The sequence below is a fragment of the Grampus griseus genome, assembly GCF_964374135.1.
Source record: "Grampus griseus genome assembly, chromosome: 15".
NCBI lineage: Eukaryota > Metazoa > Chordata > Mammalia > Artiodactyla > Delphinidae > Grampus > Grampus griseus.
In genome coordinates, this window is record NC_139009.1 from 45,663,096 (window position 1) to 45,681,621 (window position 18,526).

General features: G+C 32.8%; 1 protein-coding gene across 3 annotated transcripts in view; it reads right to left on the bottom strand.

The window, feature by feature from the left end:
- Nucleotides 1–308: 308 nt before the first annotated feature.
- CCDC88A (coiled-coil domain containing 88A) overlaps nucleotides 309–18,526 on the bottom strand; it is a gene marked incomplete at its 3' end in the record, with an annotated part of 125,703 nt that continues 107,485 nt past the window's right edge. The window contains exons 24-33 of one of the 3 annotated variants that reach the window (XM_082671953.1): nucleotides 15,518–15,610; nucleotides 15,180–15,394; nucleotides 11,754–11,837; nucleotides 10,553–10,756; nucleotides 9,881–9,952; nucleotides 8,809–8,889; nucleotides 6,700–6,959; nucleotides 6,045–6,507; nucleotides 1,824–1,923; nucleotides 309–1,297 (exon numbers count right to left, since the gene is read on the bottom strand). In XM_082671953.1, coding sequence (XP_082528079.1) covers nucleotides 1,859–1,923; nucleotides 6,045–6,507; nucleotides 6,700–6,959; nucleotides 8,809–8,889; nucleotides 9,881–9,952; nucleotides 10,553–10,756; nucleotides 11,754–11,837; nucleotides 15,180–15,394; nucleotides 15,518–15,610 — 1,537 coding nt within the window. Of the gene's footprint in view, nucleotides 1,298–1,823; nucleotides 1,924–5,511; nucleotides 6,508–6,699; nucleotides 6,960–8,808; nucleotides 8,890–9,880; nucleotides 9,953–10,552; nucleotides 10,757–11,753; nucleotides 11,838–15,179; nucleotides 15,395–15,517; nucleotides 15,611–18,526 lie in introns of those variants that run through there. The other 2 variants (XM_082671951.1, XM_082671952.1) reach the window with 2 other exon arrangements.

Genomic DNA, 18,526 nt, shown 5'->3' on the forward strand with positions numbered 1-18,526 from the left:
ATGGAATTATTCCAAAAAGATTTTTAGAGCTGGTAGTGAGAGCCTAAGAAGTATATTGTTAAAATTAAAAAGTTAGTATCTTTCTCATTTCAGACCTTTAAGATTATTCTGATATTTGTTAAATAATGAATTTGCATTAGTAAGTATCAATGCAGTTTTTTGACTTCATAAGAAAATAAAACTGTGATATAAAATTGGAACTACAAAAAAATTGATGTTTCCCTGGGTTGACTAAATTTACCTTTTTTTTGTGCTTCTTTCAAATGTTTAAGGTAACAAATGCATACAAATATTTCAAAAGTACCGATAACAGTTACCAACTTTAATGTATTATAAAGGACAAAAACAGAAAGATTTTTATTAATAAGTGATAACCTTAATAATAAATGAGTTCCTGGCAAAATGCAGATCATAGTAAATTATTTACATTATTTTTGCCATAAGAAAACTTCTTAAGCAACAGTCAGCTCTCAAGTTAAAAAAACAAACACATACATAACCCAGTACTAAAGGAGGGAAATGAGTTCAAACACAACAGCTTTATCTTGGGAATGCCATTTTCTAGAAAACCATCTTACTAAAAAAAAAGTTTCAGAAAAACACACTTTAATTACCTTAGATCCATGTGTGAATTGCTTAGTGTTGCTAGTGGGGGATACGGAAAGATTAATATCACTGTAAATTTTTTATAACTCCTATCTTATTATGGACTTTTCAGAGTTATCTCATAAACTGAATTTCTTTTGCAGTGCATAAAATAATAGGCTTAAAAAAAAAAAAGAATACCAACACATGCAGTCTGCTAACCAAATAAGGCTCTGACATGCCAAAACAATGTTCTCTGTATCTTGATATATAGTACATCCCACAACATACTACAGCATTTAATTTAGGTTTACACAACTAAATATAATGGCTAGATTTAGACTAATACTTAGCAGAAGCATTAAGCAAACATGGATAAATTCATAAACAAATGATGAAAGAAGTATATTGTTCGTGGAGTACTTCTTGAAACCTTAAAACACTTGGTCCTTAGTGAGAGAACATCCTTTATTCAGTAGATCTTAACAGTACAATGTACAGTAAGTCACAAAACCTTCTAAAAATTTTGGCAGTTGACTCCAGTAGTGCTCCTTGATTCAAGGAAGGAATGAAGGTTTGTATTTCTTTCCTGCTCTAGTCACGAAGGATTGTTAAAGTCTTAAAGATTTTAAAAAGTGATTCCTATAGTTGGGTGTCTTGTTACTTCAGAAATAAAGGCTTCACACTGAGAAACTGAAGGACACTTTTCTCTCTGTATTTAGTTGGAAGGTAGAAAGAAGAAAGAAAATATAAGAAAAGCTTGAAGATAAGAGATATAAAATACAGAGCAACCACTAAAAGAACAGCATGCACCAGATAACTTCTATAGGGATGAGAGTGACAGAAAGTCAGAGACAAATTTTTTTTGAGTGGCTCTTCATAGAAAAGGCATTTAGTTTATTCTCCTCAGTTATCAAGAATGTTGCACAGAAGTTGTATTCCTACCACAAAGACAGACTTCAAACTGAAAATAATTTCTAAAACATTACTCATTAGTAAAATCAAATTTAAATTGAGGGGAAAAAAGAAAAATAATTTTTAAAGATTGGTTTCCTGCACTGATGGGCAAAATCTTTTGGGACTCACCTAATCTTGATTTACTAGTAAGACAGAAAGTCATGAATTAAAGCAAGCAATATTTACATCTGTTAATGCAATGTGCACTTGTTCTTATACTTAATGCAGTTAGTTTGTATAAATGAGATTAATCTCATTTACATTTTAAGCAAGAAACTCACCACTTGGCCCACATGTCATGTAGTGGGTAATAGAATTAGGAGCTTTGTTGCTCCCTAGACCTGCTTTTTGAATTTCTGCTTTCTTGTACTTTGTCCACATCTGCAGGAGAAAAGCATTTCATGTTATTTAATGAAAGGCTAAACAGAATACAATTCATGAAGGTAAGAAACTAAAGAGCTCTTGTTGAGTAGGGCAAGGAGAAGGAATCTAACTCTGGAAATGTTATTAATCTGATAGACATCTCTTTACTTAAAGACTGATTTTTATATTTTAAAAGATATTAAGTAATATACTTATGCCCTCTTAGTGTCAGATAGGTTTACTTACTATGTTTATTTAACTAAATGGTCACATATAGTTTTAAAGTAAAAAATAATCTTGCATGCAGCAGCAGAAACATCCACAATGAAATAATTGTATTATTTACTAAGAAAACCAGGGCTCGAGGCATATTTTATTGGCAAATAACATACCTACTTACACTGTTAGAACTAAAATTGCTTTGATCAAAGGGGACCCAATGCCTAACAATATAAATTTACAATGTCACAAATAATAAGGGTGTAATTTCTAGAAATCTAAGCTAGGAATATGAAAGCTATTCAATTTCATCTAAAACTGGGGTACTAATACAGGCATACCTCGGAGATATTGCAGGTTTGGTTCCAGACCACTGTAATAAAGTGAATATTGCAATAAAGCGAGTCACAAGAATTTTTAGTTCCCAATGTATGTAAAAGTTGTGTTTACACTGTACTGTAGTCTATTAAGTGTGCAATAGCATTATATCTAAAAAACAAAGTACATACCTTAATTTAAAAATACTTTATTGCTAAAAAGTGCTAACCATCATCTGAGCCTTTAGCAAGTCATAATCGTTTTGCAATAGTAACATCAAAGACCACTGATCACAGATCACCATAACAAATATAACAATGAGAAAGTCTGAAATAGTCTGAGAATTACCAAAATGGACACAGAGACACGAAGTAAGCAAATGCTTTTGGAAAAATGGCACCGATAGGCTTGCTCAACACAGGGTTGCCACAAACCTTCAATTTGTAAAAAACTGCAGTATCTGTTAAGTACAATAAAGCAAAGTGCAATAAAACGAGGTATGCCTGTAATCTGTGAAGCCGCTAGAGTATTTATGGAGCTGTCTTGGAGGAAAAAAAGTGCAGCTGTTCAACTGAGTCAGAGTTGCTTCACTTTTATCTCAAAAAAAAATTTTTTTTTTTAAATTGGGGCATCTTTGTAAGATTTCATTCATAGAAAGTATTACGTTGATTTTTTTAAAGTTTGGGAAACACTAACTCTATATGATTTCTAAGGTTCTTCTCACTGCTAAAAATTTGATTTCAAGTGCTATCAAGAAACACAGGTAAAATAGTGTTTGGGGGGAATTTTATGACTCTACAGCTGGTGACAGTTTCTGGAGGAAGTCTAACCTGTATTCTTTGACATCAAGACACATGGACATGGTATGTATCTATCTGTCTGACATGCACAATGTGTATGTTCTTTTGGAAAACATGCTGTATATATAACTATAGCCATTTGGGTTAGAAATACTTCTTTCCTGTAAGTCTAATATTTTAAAATAATCAGTTTTTACTATAATAGCATATGATTTCTCAATATACTTTTATAAATAAATTTAATATTTTAAACAGAGTATAAGGCCAGACTTATCTAAAAAGTTGAAATGGTTGTGAAATAATCTTTGACTAAATGTGGAAATTACACTAATTATTACATTTGTATCATATATGGCCCCATGTAATCTCACCTATATTTACCATTAAGTTTTATTATCAGGTTATGCAAAAAGGGACACCAAAAACATTTGAAATGTTCGGACTGATTATGAAACAAGTGACAACAAAACAGACTGATGTACTCATGTAGATACTAAAAAATATGAAAAATTTCTGATTGTGTTTATTTGATTACCCACATTAAAAGCATTTTTAGTAAGAGCTGGCTATGAGAAAAGAAGAGAATAGCTTAATTTATAAAGGATACAAATGTCTTTCCTTCTTTCTTTTTTTTAAAAAGTTTTGGCCGTGCCACACGGTTTGCGGGATCAGGGATTCCTGGTTTCGCGACCAGGGATAAAACCCGGGCCCTCAGCAGTAAACGCGTGGAGTCCTAACCACTGGACCGCCAGGGAATTGCCAGGATACACATTTCATTAAGCAAAGATTCTCTATAAATTTTGTTTTCTTTTGCCCAATTAATAACAATTTAATACAACATGTAAAATAATAATTTCCTCCCCATTTCTTCTAGATGCCAGGCTGCATGACTGTCAGTAATATTTAGGCTGAATCAAGATGGCAAAAACATTTCAGAGACAGAACTAAGATATACTTCTCTAGAAGTAAGTGATTCAGGGTTATGGGTTTCTTGGGGTTTCTTTTATTCTGGAATAAAACAATTGAAGTTTAGCTGATTCTGCTTTAAAAGTGCTATGACCACAGCAAGATAATTTTAAAGTTTATGACATAAGTCGGAGTTAGCAAATATTTTCTCTATCTTTTATGATTAATTTTTAGTTAAGAGCTTGCATTTATTCTTAATTCTAAAATTTGTTCTACTAAAAACATACTTGTTTGTTTAAGTGATTACAAATACTAATTTTGCATTTTATTTTAGCACAATGTACTCATTTTAGAAAATTCTGTTTTAAGGACATATATAATTTAGTAATAAATAAATTATAGAATTATATAAGTAACAATTTTCACCACATAAGCTTGCTACCCTTTTTAAACAGAAGTAAAAATGCAAATTTCTCACACACTGAGTATGATTTGCTTTATTTCTCTCTGACTCTATATTAAAAAAAACCTGAAAAAAACTACTGTGTTAACTGATGCCAAGTAAAAAAGTCATCTTGAAGGAAAGATAGTACTTGAGCTCTTATATTTATCAAATGAAGAAAAGTGCAGAGAAGAAATGGAATACGCATACTCCTAGTCCCTGTATGTCACATTTAAATTTGATGTTTTTTTAAAAAAAAGAATTACGCTAAATTTATGAGTATTAACAAAGTTTTAAATCTGAACAATTTTATAAATATGAGCAGTAGTTAATAACTATTTCTTTGAAAATAAAACAGCAGGCCAGAAGGCATAATTAAATGGCAAAAGAAAACGACATCTTTTTAACATAGTTTCCTTACTAATACTGTACATGTGCAATATGAAGTGCACATTTTGTAAAAAAAAAAAAAGGAGAGGAAGAGAGGTAGGGAGAGAGGGAAAGGGGAGCAAAGGGAGGGAGAGAGACAATGAGCATTCTTTTTTGGAACCAATGAAGTAAGTATGACTTGGAAATGCCTTGTTGGTAATTACAGCATGCAGCCATTTTAACATGCCTCTAGGTATCAAAGTAACAATCTCTTATTAGGTGACAAGAAATGTCAAAGAGGAGCATGTATTGTTAAGGTTCTTAAAGTCATGCAAAAAATGTACAATGCAATTAATAATTCATGCAAGCTCTGTTGTGGTTACATAATCACATTTATATACATGCCACAATGTACACCTGAACACTATCCACAATTTAAAAATAAAAGTATAAACCTAGCCAAATGATACTTTTCAACAGCAGCTCTTCAAATCAGATTAGAGAAGCACAGTGCATATCAAATGACATCAGTGTTATATTGTGCAGTTTTGATCATACACAACCATATTCATACCAAACAGTTTGATTATCCTCAGAAACCAACAATGCAGCTTCTGTGTCATCAGGATAGAGGCATGCAGGAGTGATAAGATTATTGCTAACTACAGAAGACTGTGGGTTACTGTTACTGCAGTTCTGATGATCAGAAAACTGCTCAGTATCCTTCTGTGCAGCTTTATCCAAAGAAGCAGAAGCCTGGTCAGTTAGCCTGGTGACTGGTCTGGGAGGTAGCCCACTTATGTTACTAACTAATTCTGTATTCAGGGATAAAAATGGCTGAGATGGATGAGCCACAGTAAATGAGTCTATGCTATCTTTAGCTGATATTCCAAATGCATCATTAGACATATTAATAGTGGCAAAAGTTTGGTTTAGAAAATGTGACCTTTCTGTTCTTGAGTTTCTGGCCTGGGCATATGGAGACGTGGGCTTGTCTGTAGCTAAATCATTTTGTGCTTGAGAACCTACAGCATAAGTTGGACTGTGAAGTGGATGAGAGGACCACTGGTGTAAACGGTACTCACTAGATGCTGCAGTGATGCTGTTATCAGCAGTAGCTGGTGGTGAATCAACTGACATAGGTAGTCTACTGTCCTTGGTCAAAAAATCATGGATGCTTGTCCTTCGAGTAGTTCCTTCGGCAGTAGAGATCACACTGCTTGCACGAGGTAAAGTGGCATAGGGATTACTATCTTTTGATTGTCGTGACAGAGAAGTTTCTTTTACTACTTTTATCTTTCCTTGAGTGCCTAGTGTAGGCTTTCCGGAAGAACTAATGAAATAGGTATCTTCAGTCTTTTGAGGACCAGGTCTCACAAATTGTTCAGGCTTAGTTGTCCATCTATCATAGAAGTCTCCTGGAGTTTTTCCACTTACTGACCTGGCCAGACCACAGCTAACTGGTTTGTTTTTTCCCAAGAAGTCAGAAGAGACAGACAAACTTTTCATTACTTCATCTAAAAGATTCTCTTGACTTGAGGGCTTTATCTGTTTAAAAAAAAAAATCAAAGCAGATTAGTGAATACAGCCATGCTTTTACTTTCCTGATACACTAGACTGTACAATACAAAAATTGCTAATATCTCTAAACCCTCCTTAAAAAAAAAGCTCTAAAGTTCAACCATAGAAATTTAACTTGTAGTGTCCATCTAAATTAAGGTCACCATAGATAAAACTAACCTGTATTGAGGTAAGCTTGTTGCTTTCTTCCAAAAACTGTTGTAGAGTAACAACTTCACTTCCCGGGGAACCAGTTTTGACCTTGTGATGTGCTCGACTCTCTAGTGTTTTGTGCTGGAGCACTGGACTTGATTTGGGCTGTCTTTTCAAGTATTGGATTGGACTGCTACCACTGCTGGACCACGCCTCATGCTCATGAAGCAGGCTAAATTCTCCACTGCTGTGGCTTTGTGGCCTGCTTTGGATATTAACTGCACCTGCTTTTGGAGTAAATGGTGTGTTAAGAGTTCAATAATAGAAATGAGATTAAAACTATGTAAGTACTGACATTTGTTGACTGGATTCTTACGAATAGCCAAACTGACTTTCAAAGCTTTATTCAGAAATGCTTAGTAAACCATGTTCATCTCTCATCAGTCTAACAAATGTCTACCATAGTGTGCTTCCTTATTTGTCAAGTTGACAAATATTATAAGCTCCACAGGGCAAAGACTTGCCATCACCACCATACCCACAGCCTAAACATATAAAGCAGGCACTCAATACATTTGATGAGTAAATGAATGAATAAACAAGGAAATAATACATTTTTTAAAAGTCAGGTTCAAATAATTGTAAAACACCTCACAATTTAAAACAAAACATGATTATACAAATTTTTAATTATTTGAAAATGTTAAAACCAAAAACTCTTCTAAATGCTAAAAATTCTAATTCTTTGACTTTCTATGAGGTCTGTATTCCTTATCTGAAGGTTTATTTGTTGATCCTAAATGAATAATCTTGAAGAAATATTAAAAAAATTTAAACAGCAAGCATCTAAGGCAACTCAGATGGAGACATGTAATTACTTAGAAAATTCCAGTAAAAATATAAAATTAAGTATGTAGTATTTTATTTTTTAATGTCTGAATCATCTGATTCTCCCTGCTTTCCACTGTTGGTATGGTGGCTATACAGCTTTCAAAGACTCAGTTGAGGCTGAACAACTATACAGAATGCAAATTACTAGTTCTGGAAAAAAGCTCCCTAAAGTTTATGCTATTCCTTAAGAGTGCTTATTCATTTTGATCCATTGCAAACTGTGTAGATACAGCATCAAGATAGAAAATGCAACTTTCCATGGTTTCCTAATCACAGAGAATAAAATGGGTCAGGAAAGATTTTGGCTCAAGCTATGTAACATTTTACAGGAAAAAGATTTTCTTAAATTTTCAAATCAGAAAAGACTTACTTACATTTCAGACTATATTTTTCTACAGGATATAAAAACATGATTATAAAAATGAAAAAATAATCCCTCCTTGAAATCAAATTTTTCAGATCATTGCAACAAAGTCAAAGCATTAATCATAAAATATAATCACAACTGAGACAAAATGATTTTATAATATGAAAAAGCAACAGAACAAATGCACTCATTATAATTTAACAATTCTGGACTGTAGAGAATAACTACTTTCACAAACCTTTATAATCTATTAAATAATTCCAGAATATGAGTAGGCAGTATACCTTTAAGGAAAAAGGCGTTAGTCAATACTTCCAGACATTTACATAAAAATTTCACCTTGGAATGCATATTAAAAAATTGAGGAAAAAGATATCTTGAACTAATTCTTTATATGAACTATGCACCCATTTGGCTCTTGTTACACTTACACACACACACACAATTGTCTTTTCAAATTAAAAAAATATATTCCTCCTTATTTCATGTATAAGAAAAGCTAAAACTATTTCTAAAACACCTTCTGTGAGTTCAATGTACATGTATCATGAGAAAGTTAAGGACAACCACTTTCATGACAATGACAAAATGTAAGTAAAATAGGAACCTATAGATATTTTGAAATATAAAGATTACAAGAAAAAGGTTTTATCTGTGAGGATGAAAAATGGAAACTAAAATAACTGCTCCTGTTTTTACATTTGTACACATTGAAATACATTTGTATTGCAATGTGAAAAGTATAAAATATTCCAAGGAACTATGTTCCAAACACAGAATGATTTGGATTTCATACTTTACCCTAGAAACTTCATCAATCTCCCACTTTTAAATCTGGAAATGGATGGAGCATATTAATAAATTTACCTACAGCATACCTTTGACTTCATGGAGTGAAGCATTATTATTGCTATTGCTAGTGGATGTTCTGCCACTATCAAGGCTGGCTGGTCTCGAAGCTAAATGAAAAAATCAGGAGACAGTGATAAAACTTCCAGCTGAAGACAATGAACTTTACATTCTGATTACAGAATGCTTTGAGGAAGCAATCATGCATACTTTCACAGGCTGAGCATGCCCACAGAGAGTTGAATCTTACAGATTAGAGAGCAAAGGCATTTCCAGATAGTTCAGTTAAACAGCTGAGAACAGGACACTTCTCAGACAATAGCTGAGATTCAAAGAAAAGAAGATAAAAGTGCATAATTAGATTTGGAAATGGATTTCTAGATGGATACCAGGACTGTTTTAGTTGAACAGAATGACATGCCCCCCCCGGCCAAAAAAAAAAACTGGTGATTAGGTCACTTACAACAGATCAGACAAGGAACCCTGCACATTGCAGAGATGCCACGAACAGGAGGAATATGAGCATCTGCACAGTTAATGTCCTGTATTCCTATCCATACAAGGGAAACAATTGCACAGTTAACATGGCCCTATCCTACGTCTTAAAGTCCTGCTTACATATGAAATTCCTTTAACATACTCCTTTACATATGAAATTCCGTTATCCATTATTTGTTAATTTAGTTTGGTAAGATATGACTTTCCAGATAGAAACTAAAAACTCTGAAATGCTCAACATTGCAGAAAATGTGGTTTCTTAGAGTTTGTCCTTTGCCAAAGTGAGTATTTTTAAAATCAAACATAAAATGTATCTCATCACTTTAACCTTATGCCAAAATGGCAACAAAATTACCTTTGAGCATTGTGCAGGCATACTTTATAAATGACCTTGATGAAAACAGAGACAATTTGGATGAAGTAGTAACCTTAAAAAAGGCAAAAGGGGGTAGTAGGTTTGAAGAAATAGCAGAGGTAGCTATGAGATGCAGGTTAGAGAAAACATGCTTGCTGGCAGTGCTACATTCAGCAGGTCAATGCAAGAGTCTTAGCATTCTCATTCTGTATGTAATATGTACTCTCTAAATAAAGTTCATATCTTACCATGAACTCTTGATCCCGTACTAGAATCATCACTAATACCTTGTGGACTTACGTCTTCAAAGGATGTAGTATCTACATAAAATAGCAAAATGAATATAAAAATATTTTTAACAAAAAAATTATAAAATTTTATTTATGCAGAATATGGAAATTCTTTTTCAACCATGTATAATACATCTTGATTTAACATATTTCATAGATTCCATCAGAAACGAATAGGAGTAAGAAACAGAATAGCTCTGATGAGAGTTGACTTGCTTAGGGAAAACACCAGAAGCACTGAAACAATCTGCCTGTGACCCTGCAAATCAAAGCAAGAGCCTGGGTTGCTCTATGTGGTTCTCTGTGATGCTATAGTGTTTCTAGGTTTTTTTTTGTGTTTTTTTTTAAAGCTTCTATCACTCTCTCCTTTTCGCATTCTTTTACTTGGTTTACTTTTCCATTTCTTGTTAGCTCATTATCTGTTTATTATGAAAGGCCTAGGAAAGATTTTAGTTATTTGTACGATGTTTTAAATTTTTGAAATGATTTGAAAATTCCCTCAGATCAAATCCAGATTGTTTTGATCATTATTTCAGGTTGCTGCTGTCAAAAAAGTAAACACGGGAAAGTCAAATTAAAATTCCTGTTGCCAACAGTTACACCACAGTGCAAATAGCAGACGGCCTATACCTTTATTATTAACCAACTGCTTGGATCTGAAGCCTGTAGAAGAGTTGACAGTTGAAAAGTTGATGGCTGTAGTAGAGAAGGCCATAGCTCCCAATTCTTTTCTCCTTTTACCCGTTGCAATATCATCAGGAACCTCCAAATTCTCTGTACTACCTGTCCACTGTCCTCCTGCTAGGACCATGGACTGCACCAGGTCATTCATGGCTGGGATGCAAATGAAAGCAAATGAATCAGCATGGTTAATGTATTTGCTCTTATTTCTATTTTGTATTAAAAATGATCTGACTTTTGTCTATGGATTAATGCAAGTGAAATAAAAAACTAACCACAAGGTCATTTGAATTATGACATGCATTCAGCTGAATGAAATGAGTAGGCCGAAGGCTGATAAACTTCAATAAATGTTTTTATCACCCTCCACCCCCTTTAAAGATAGGAAAAGGAATTTTACTCTGTACAACTGCCATGCTTTTGAGCAGTGATGTACAATATAATTAGAAGCCTTCATAATGTGGTTCTGTGGTGACAAAAATGGAATGAATAAAGGTAATATGGAGAGCAGTTCTTTACAGCATCACTATTGAAAATGATAAACAGTCCTTGGTCAGAGCAGATTACTGAAGAAATTACTCATTTTATGAATCAAATAAGTATACCATTCAATAAAAACCTGAAAGAGAGGATATCCAAAGTGACAGACATTTAATGTGATTATGTAATTACCCATTCCACTTAAAAAAAGAAAAAACCAGAGTATTATTATATAAAGAATGACAAACATTCTCAAGGGTTACAGGCCACTTTATTTATTTAATTATTTAATCCTAGTTCATTAAGAAATTAAATACCTAATGCTAAAGGTTTTGTTATATTTTCTTTAAGTAAATTTCTTTGGGAAGAAATCTCTATGGCATATAAAATTAAAGGTTTTTTTCTGCCAACCTTTAGAAAGTACTGGAAATTTCCAAGTATATTACATGTATGACTAAACATATGCATGTATATGTATAAGTGAACATACATATAATGCAAATTCAGTGCCAGTTATGAAAAAAAATATTCTTCCAGCTCCTTGTATTACAGGAAGACTGCACTTTGCAAAATAAGAAAATTGGCACAGTCCAAAGAATGGTTAGTGAAAAATTAGTAATGTAAGCCAGTGTAGTCATTTGAAAGAAGCTGAACTGTCATAAAGTCTTACACATGGAACGACGGTAGCAGGCCTTCATTTTGTCTTTATCCTTCGGTCTGTTCCTCAAAAAGGGCAGTCTTTTCAGTGCAACCACTTTAATGTCAGAGCATGAGGAAAAACAGAAACAGAAAAATGAAAGAAAAAAGGGAGAAGAACAGATGGGAGTTAAATGTTGAAATTAAGGACAGAAATGAATGTCTGAGCTTCAGCTATGTAAACTATACTAAAGCTATTATTCTCGTGCTGCTGAGTGATAATGAAATATGAAATATGTACTTTGATACTTTAAAATACTTGGAAAAGCACTGAAGACAATGATGAGAAACATATACTTTGAAAGCTTGGATTGACTAAAGTCCTAGAAATATAGGAACTGATTAGAACTACTTACAGAAGGAACAATTTTCCTAGTTAAGTTGTAAAGATACACCTTTATTATTAGGGCCATTATTGGTGGATCACAGAGTACACATGATGAAAATGTAGAAGGCTTTCAGGCTTTCTTTAACTTTTTAAATTGTAAGATTTTATTTTGAAAAAAAAGTAATTCAGAAAAATGTACATCCTGTACATTTTTAGTACAGGCATTAGTAAAATGCCTCAACAAAAACTAGGGGATGTTTAAAATAATCTAAAGAAACTTAAAAAAACTTCCGTTATTTCCTTAAACTTTAAAAAAGAAAATAGGGAATTACTTCTTGGTTTAAACTGAATTCTGGTGCATTATTTAGCAGCACCACAGAAATATATACTCTTCTAAGAGAAGTCTTTCAAGAGATGACAATTATATTAATTTCATTTTGCAAAAGGTTGGCTGTGACAAAAAAAAAACAGTATTTTGATAGTAGCTTTTAAGCTTTGATAAGCCGAAAAGATAAAGAGGTAACCTAAAGCAAGCAAAAATGACAGAAAAATATGTATTTATAACATTTTTAGATATTTTAAAGGGCTTTTAGGGTTATTAAAAAAAATCAAAGGTAGCACTATGCAGGAAAATTATATGAAGGAAAATTAGTGTTATACTACAGTAGGAGTTGTTAACATAAAAATTAAAATGTTCACTAGAGTCACTAACATTCTTAAGCTACACTTTAAGAAGATTTTAATACGAAAAACTGTTACACCTTTTTGGAACTGCAATTTAAGAGCTAGGGGAAAAACTCACATCAAGATTTAAAATCATACTGTACACAGCCTTAATAACTATGCTGTTTCTCAGGGTTTGCTATCATCTTATAAATAATAAAAAGCTCTTCTGACAAACTGACGAGTATCACTCATTAAGGAGAATGCAAGGACATACAGCTTTTTAACTTATTTATTTGATTGCTATTAAGAATAGCCATGATTCATTTAAGCTTTTATTTCATTTCTAGCTTGGTAAACACAGCTGTTTTCAATGATTAAAAAGAAATGAACTGAAAGCAATGTAAAAATGGACACTTAGCTAAAACAAAGCTGAGTGGTTGCAGCATGCACACACTGTCTTGTTTAGATACTTTCTTTTCCTGTTTTCAACTGTTTTCCACAGACTGCTTTACTGACAGGCACTCATCCAAAAGGGACAGGATTAAAGGAGTTTTAAATTTGCCAGTGGTGGAATGTGGTCCTTCTTATGGCAATTAGTTTGCAGATATACAATGTTCTCTTCCCAAACTATATTGAAATTAAGGGAACATTAGAATGGTTGGGTTTTGCGTTTATTTTTAAAATTCTAAAACTGAACAACTGCTGGAAAGGAGAATATTACTTTCTTCTGATTCTTACTCTGGATGTTTCAGCAGAGAGTATGAAGGAATGACAGATTTATATTTGAAACAAACAAGCTTACCTCAAAAAAGACTGTGCCTTTCTTTTGTATATTTTCATATCAGAATTGAAATATCTTCCTTTAATTAAAAAAATTAAGTATACCCATGACCATTTCTCATTAAATATGATGTAAGATATTTTATATTCAAAGGTAGCAGATAAAATTGAATCATCTGGCACCTTTTTAAGGAAAACTTGATGATCTCTCTACCATACTCACAGGTTTCATGTAGATTTGGCTGACAAGACTAATCTTATATGGATATACAGAATTAAACCACTTTCTTATACACACACACACACTTGTACATATGTATGTATGTATATATGAATATGTACTCAGGTATGTGTATGATTTTTTTGTTGCTTACTTGTGGATTCTAGTTTATAGGGTGCTATAGTTGCATTCTGAAATATAGCCTATAATGAATGTCTAATCTCCTACACTCTAAATACTGTTTTTTCAGAGATAATTCCCCTGAGGACAAAACAACATCTATATAGTTTTTTGAGTGTTTTGAGAGCTGCCCATATGGAGAGTCTAACCCTGGGGGAAGTAGTAGCTGTTTTTGCCTATACTATACTTCAGAAGAATAGTACTGAAATTCATATATATATATATATATATATATATATATATATATACACACACATACACATACACACATATATAGTTTACTATATGTATATATATGTGTAAACATATATACATACATATACTTTTAAATTTAGTGATTCTGGTTATAGTGTGAGTGGATTCATAGTATCCTGTTTACATATTTTATAAGAACATTGCTAGTAGTCAAATTCTTGTATATCTTCAAAGGGCCTACCACTGGATTCTTTTCTTTCTCTTAAAATACACTTTTTTAGGCTTTTACTTTGCTCTTGATGTTTAGCAAAGTGCACTAATAATGAAATCAAGAGAGTATTAATTGTATAGGGCACGTTATGATATTATACTTCTACATTTGTAATTTAAAAAGTTAAATCGCAAGTTTATGCACAAACTTATATCTCTATTTTATTTTCATTGAACCTTTACCAAACAATCCCTCAATAACTTTTATAACCTTAAACTATTTCTAAATCATTGAATAACATTCTCTTCAAATTCATAGCGACTTTTCTTTGCTTCCCCACAATGTAACTTTTCTCCAATTTGACAGCATCAAAGTATGAGTGAGACGTCATTATAAAAAACCTTATTATTAAGTTATAAATAATTTTGAAAATGAGCTCTTTTTTTTTTTTTTTGAAAATGAGCTCTTATAAATATTTCTTGGTTGCTCCTCAAAATTGCCCTGTGAAGTATGACACAAAGGTAAAAGGCTTGCCCATGTTAACAGGACTAGCAAGTGGCAGAGGTATTCTGGCTCTCATTTCACTGGTCTTTCTGTACTATTTTACCTCCCTGGCCAAATGATGGTATCTCTGTGTATGATATTTCTCTAAATACACAATATAGAAAATCATGTGGTTATGCAGTATTGCAGTAGGCAATGAATTTTAAAATGATATGGAGTTAAAAAGAAACACATTCATCAGACTATTATCCCAAAGGACAGTGGATTCTAAATCAGTACTAGAGATCACAAATGTTTAAAGAGTTTAAGCACTCACTGCTGCTTTTCTTGGTCCCCAGAGTTTGGCCATCTTCTAAAGAGTTTGAACCTACTGAAGAACTGTCTTGACTATCTTGATGGGGGAGTTGAAGAAATCCTTCACTGGAGTCTGAGCGGGTTGGTGTTAATGTTAGTGATTTCTGACGCTCCCGATTAATGTCTTTCTTAGACTTTATCAGTTTTCTCATTTTTAGAGTAATCCAGTTGCCTCTCCTAAAAAATAATTTAAAAAAATTCTTATCAGTCTAACATTCAACATATGAGTCCCTCTCAAAATCAGAAGCTTCTTTTTTTTTTTTTTTTAATAAAAATGAAAATAAACCTCGTTAATAGTACCTTCTAGGAGGAGATGGGTCATAAAATTTGTATTGATCCATAATTTTCTCTTCTAATTTCTCCTTCTGTCGTCTTAATTCATTTAACTTATCACTATAAAAATAAAAGGACATGCATCATATTTTGTACAGTTATGAATGGTATTATTTGGGGACTATGATCTAACTTCTCCCCAGAACATAAAGAAATACAGATACCACGGTTGACAACTAAGAATTTAATAGGTAGTAACAATGGAATTTTTCTAAGTTTCTCATTTTCTTTAAATTTATGACTTACTTAAATAAAAGGACATAGGACTTAAAGTTTCAATTCTTCAATAGGATTTTTGTTTGAAGAAAATCTTCCATATTACAGTATCATCATGACAAAAGAATTCTCTCAACATCTTTTTACAGCTATTAAACAACATTATATCAACACTGACTATTCCCCTATTTCTGGATCTTTAGTATATCAAATCATTTTTGGTATGATGGGTGATTTATCATAATTTATATAGGCAAAAAATTAAAATGTTGGATAGCTTGCTTAACAGTTACAAATACAATAAATAATCCTACAATGACATCTTCATGCAAACAGATTTTTTTCCTTTATGGCAGAATTATTTAGGCTTAATTTACTAGTAGAGAATTATTTCCTGCCTCCAGGAATGCATGAATACACTAGCTTCACCACATCTTAGTTTCATTTTTATGTTCTTCACAGTATATATTATATAGGGAAATGAAAGTAAAATGATCTCTCTAAGAAAACTGTGATGCCAAAGAATACTATTTATTAAACAAATATTTAGCGATCATTCACAGTGAGGAAGGCATGAGCCATGAGGTGTATATAAAGATGAATAGTAAGTTGCCCAGCTCTGCTTATAGTACAGTAGGAGAGAGAAGATACATACACAAATGACTGTTATAATCCAAAATAGTAGTCATGACAAAATAAAAGTACCATGGAAGTACCAAAGGAACTTATAAAAGGGAAAATATTTCCATCTTGGATGACCAAGGAAAGCCTCATGAAGAAAAAGGCCATATCAGATAGACTGACACAAAAAATAAAAATGCTAAATTAAACAGCTGAGCTGAGAATAAGGAGTGAGGGAGTTTCACGTTTAGATTTAGCTTAACAGAAAATCAGAAGTATTGAAGGTTTCACTACAATGTGACATTATAAAATCTATGCTTTACATACCTTAACTCAGTGATGGAAGAGGATATAATCAGAAAGGATGGAGGTAAAGAAAGCATTCAGGATGCTAATGGGGGTAGCCTAATTGAGTGGGAGGGAAGAATTAGGGTAGTGGGAAATAGAAGGAAATGATTTGAGAGTTTATATGGAAGAAGAACTTTGTGAATAGATGTTGCCATTAGTTATACCACAGCTCAAATAGCACACAGCCTATACCTCCCAGTTCTTTTCTCCTTTTACCTGCTGAAATATCATCAGGAACTCCAAATTCTCAGTACTACTTATTCACTGTCACTCCTACTAGGACGATGTGACAGAGGCATTCAGGTAGAACTGTCTGACATGTAAGATGATATTTTAAATTTAAATTCAAAAAGTCAGAATAGGTACTAATATTTATAAGTCAACTGTATACATACGATCACTGAAACCTTAGAAATGGATTATTCACCATTTGGATTATCCACCAAATATAATATTCATAATATTAAGAAGATAAAGTGTTGGATAATACCTCTGCTTAAGGGACAGGAAACTTAAATGCTAAAATTTTAGATACACTCACTGCTTCTTAAGCTAAAATACCCCTTATGGCAGAGAGTAAAGGCATACATGCTGCCAAAAGGATTAAAGATCCAAAGTGGCCAGCCACAAATGTGAAATTTCTTTGAAATTTACATTTATCTTAAAAGTTCACACAAACTCTACCTTTTGCTCCTTGGTATACCTGTGTATTAATATAAAAATAATGTTTTCTCCAAATTTTGTAATAAAATTGACACTTAAAAAAATGTATGGTGTATCCTGGTTTCAAATGTGCCCTGAAGCTCACCATTATATACGTTAAGTCTGAAAGTCACATATTATTTCATTTACACCTTAGGATAACGCTGGAAGTAGGTGTTATATCTCTATTTTAGAGAAAAAGAAACCAATGATCAACGAAATGAAGTAACTCGTCTATAGTCACATAACTAGTAATGAGAAGAATTAGGATTTGAATTAGGAGCTGTCTGATTTCAACATCTGTGCTATTTCTATTATACTATGGTGCTTCTCATTTAGGGAACAAGAGGAAGAGAAGAATTTAGTAAAGGTGAATCATGGTGTATTACAAAGACTATCCACTGAGCTAACCTGGCCAAAATCTCTGATTTTACCAGATTCCTACACTCTCAACAGAGAAACAACTTACCAATAATTAAGCTCTGTCAATTCTGTCTTTCACATCTCTCTTGTATTGATATTTGATCTCAACTACCACTGCTTATGAATTATTTTTCATTAGATTATTGCAACAGCCTTCTTAAAACTTAGTCCTTGTCTCTATTCTTAGAACCTCCAATCTACACTCTAATGTCATCAGTGGTTTAAACAAACAATCAATCAATCAAACAAACAAAAAGCACAAATCTGATCACATTACTCCCCGATCAAATTTTTCAGCAAGTCTTTTGTACGGCAAAGAAAACCTTTGTCAAGTGGCTCCTGAGTGTTTAGCCACTTCTCTGCTACTCCTCCTTCCTCAATTTTGTTCCAGCAAGAACAATTAATTTTTAGATCCTATACCACAGTAATAATATATTTTCATCACACCTCCTGTTTCTGCATTTGCTGCTCTCTTGGCTGGTATGCCTCCTTAGGCAAACTCCTACTGAACCTTTAAGTCTCAGCTCAAGCAATCATCTTTAGAAAGTCCACCTTCTCTTGCAGACTAAGGTATTCCTTCCCTTATATTTGCTGTATTTCTATGGTTTCCTATACACACCTCCATTACAGAATTTATTTGTATTTCTTGCTTTATATTAATAGTTC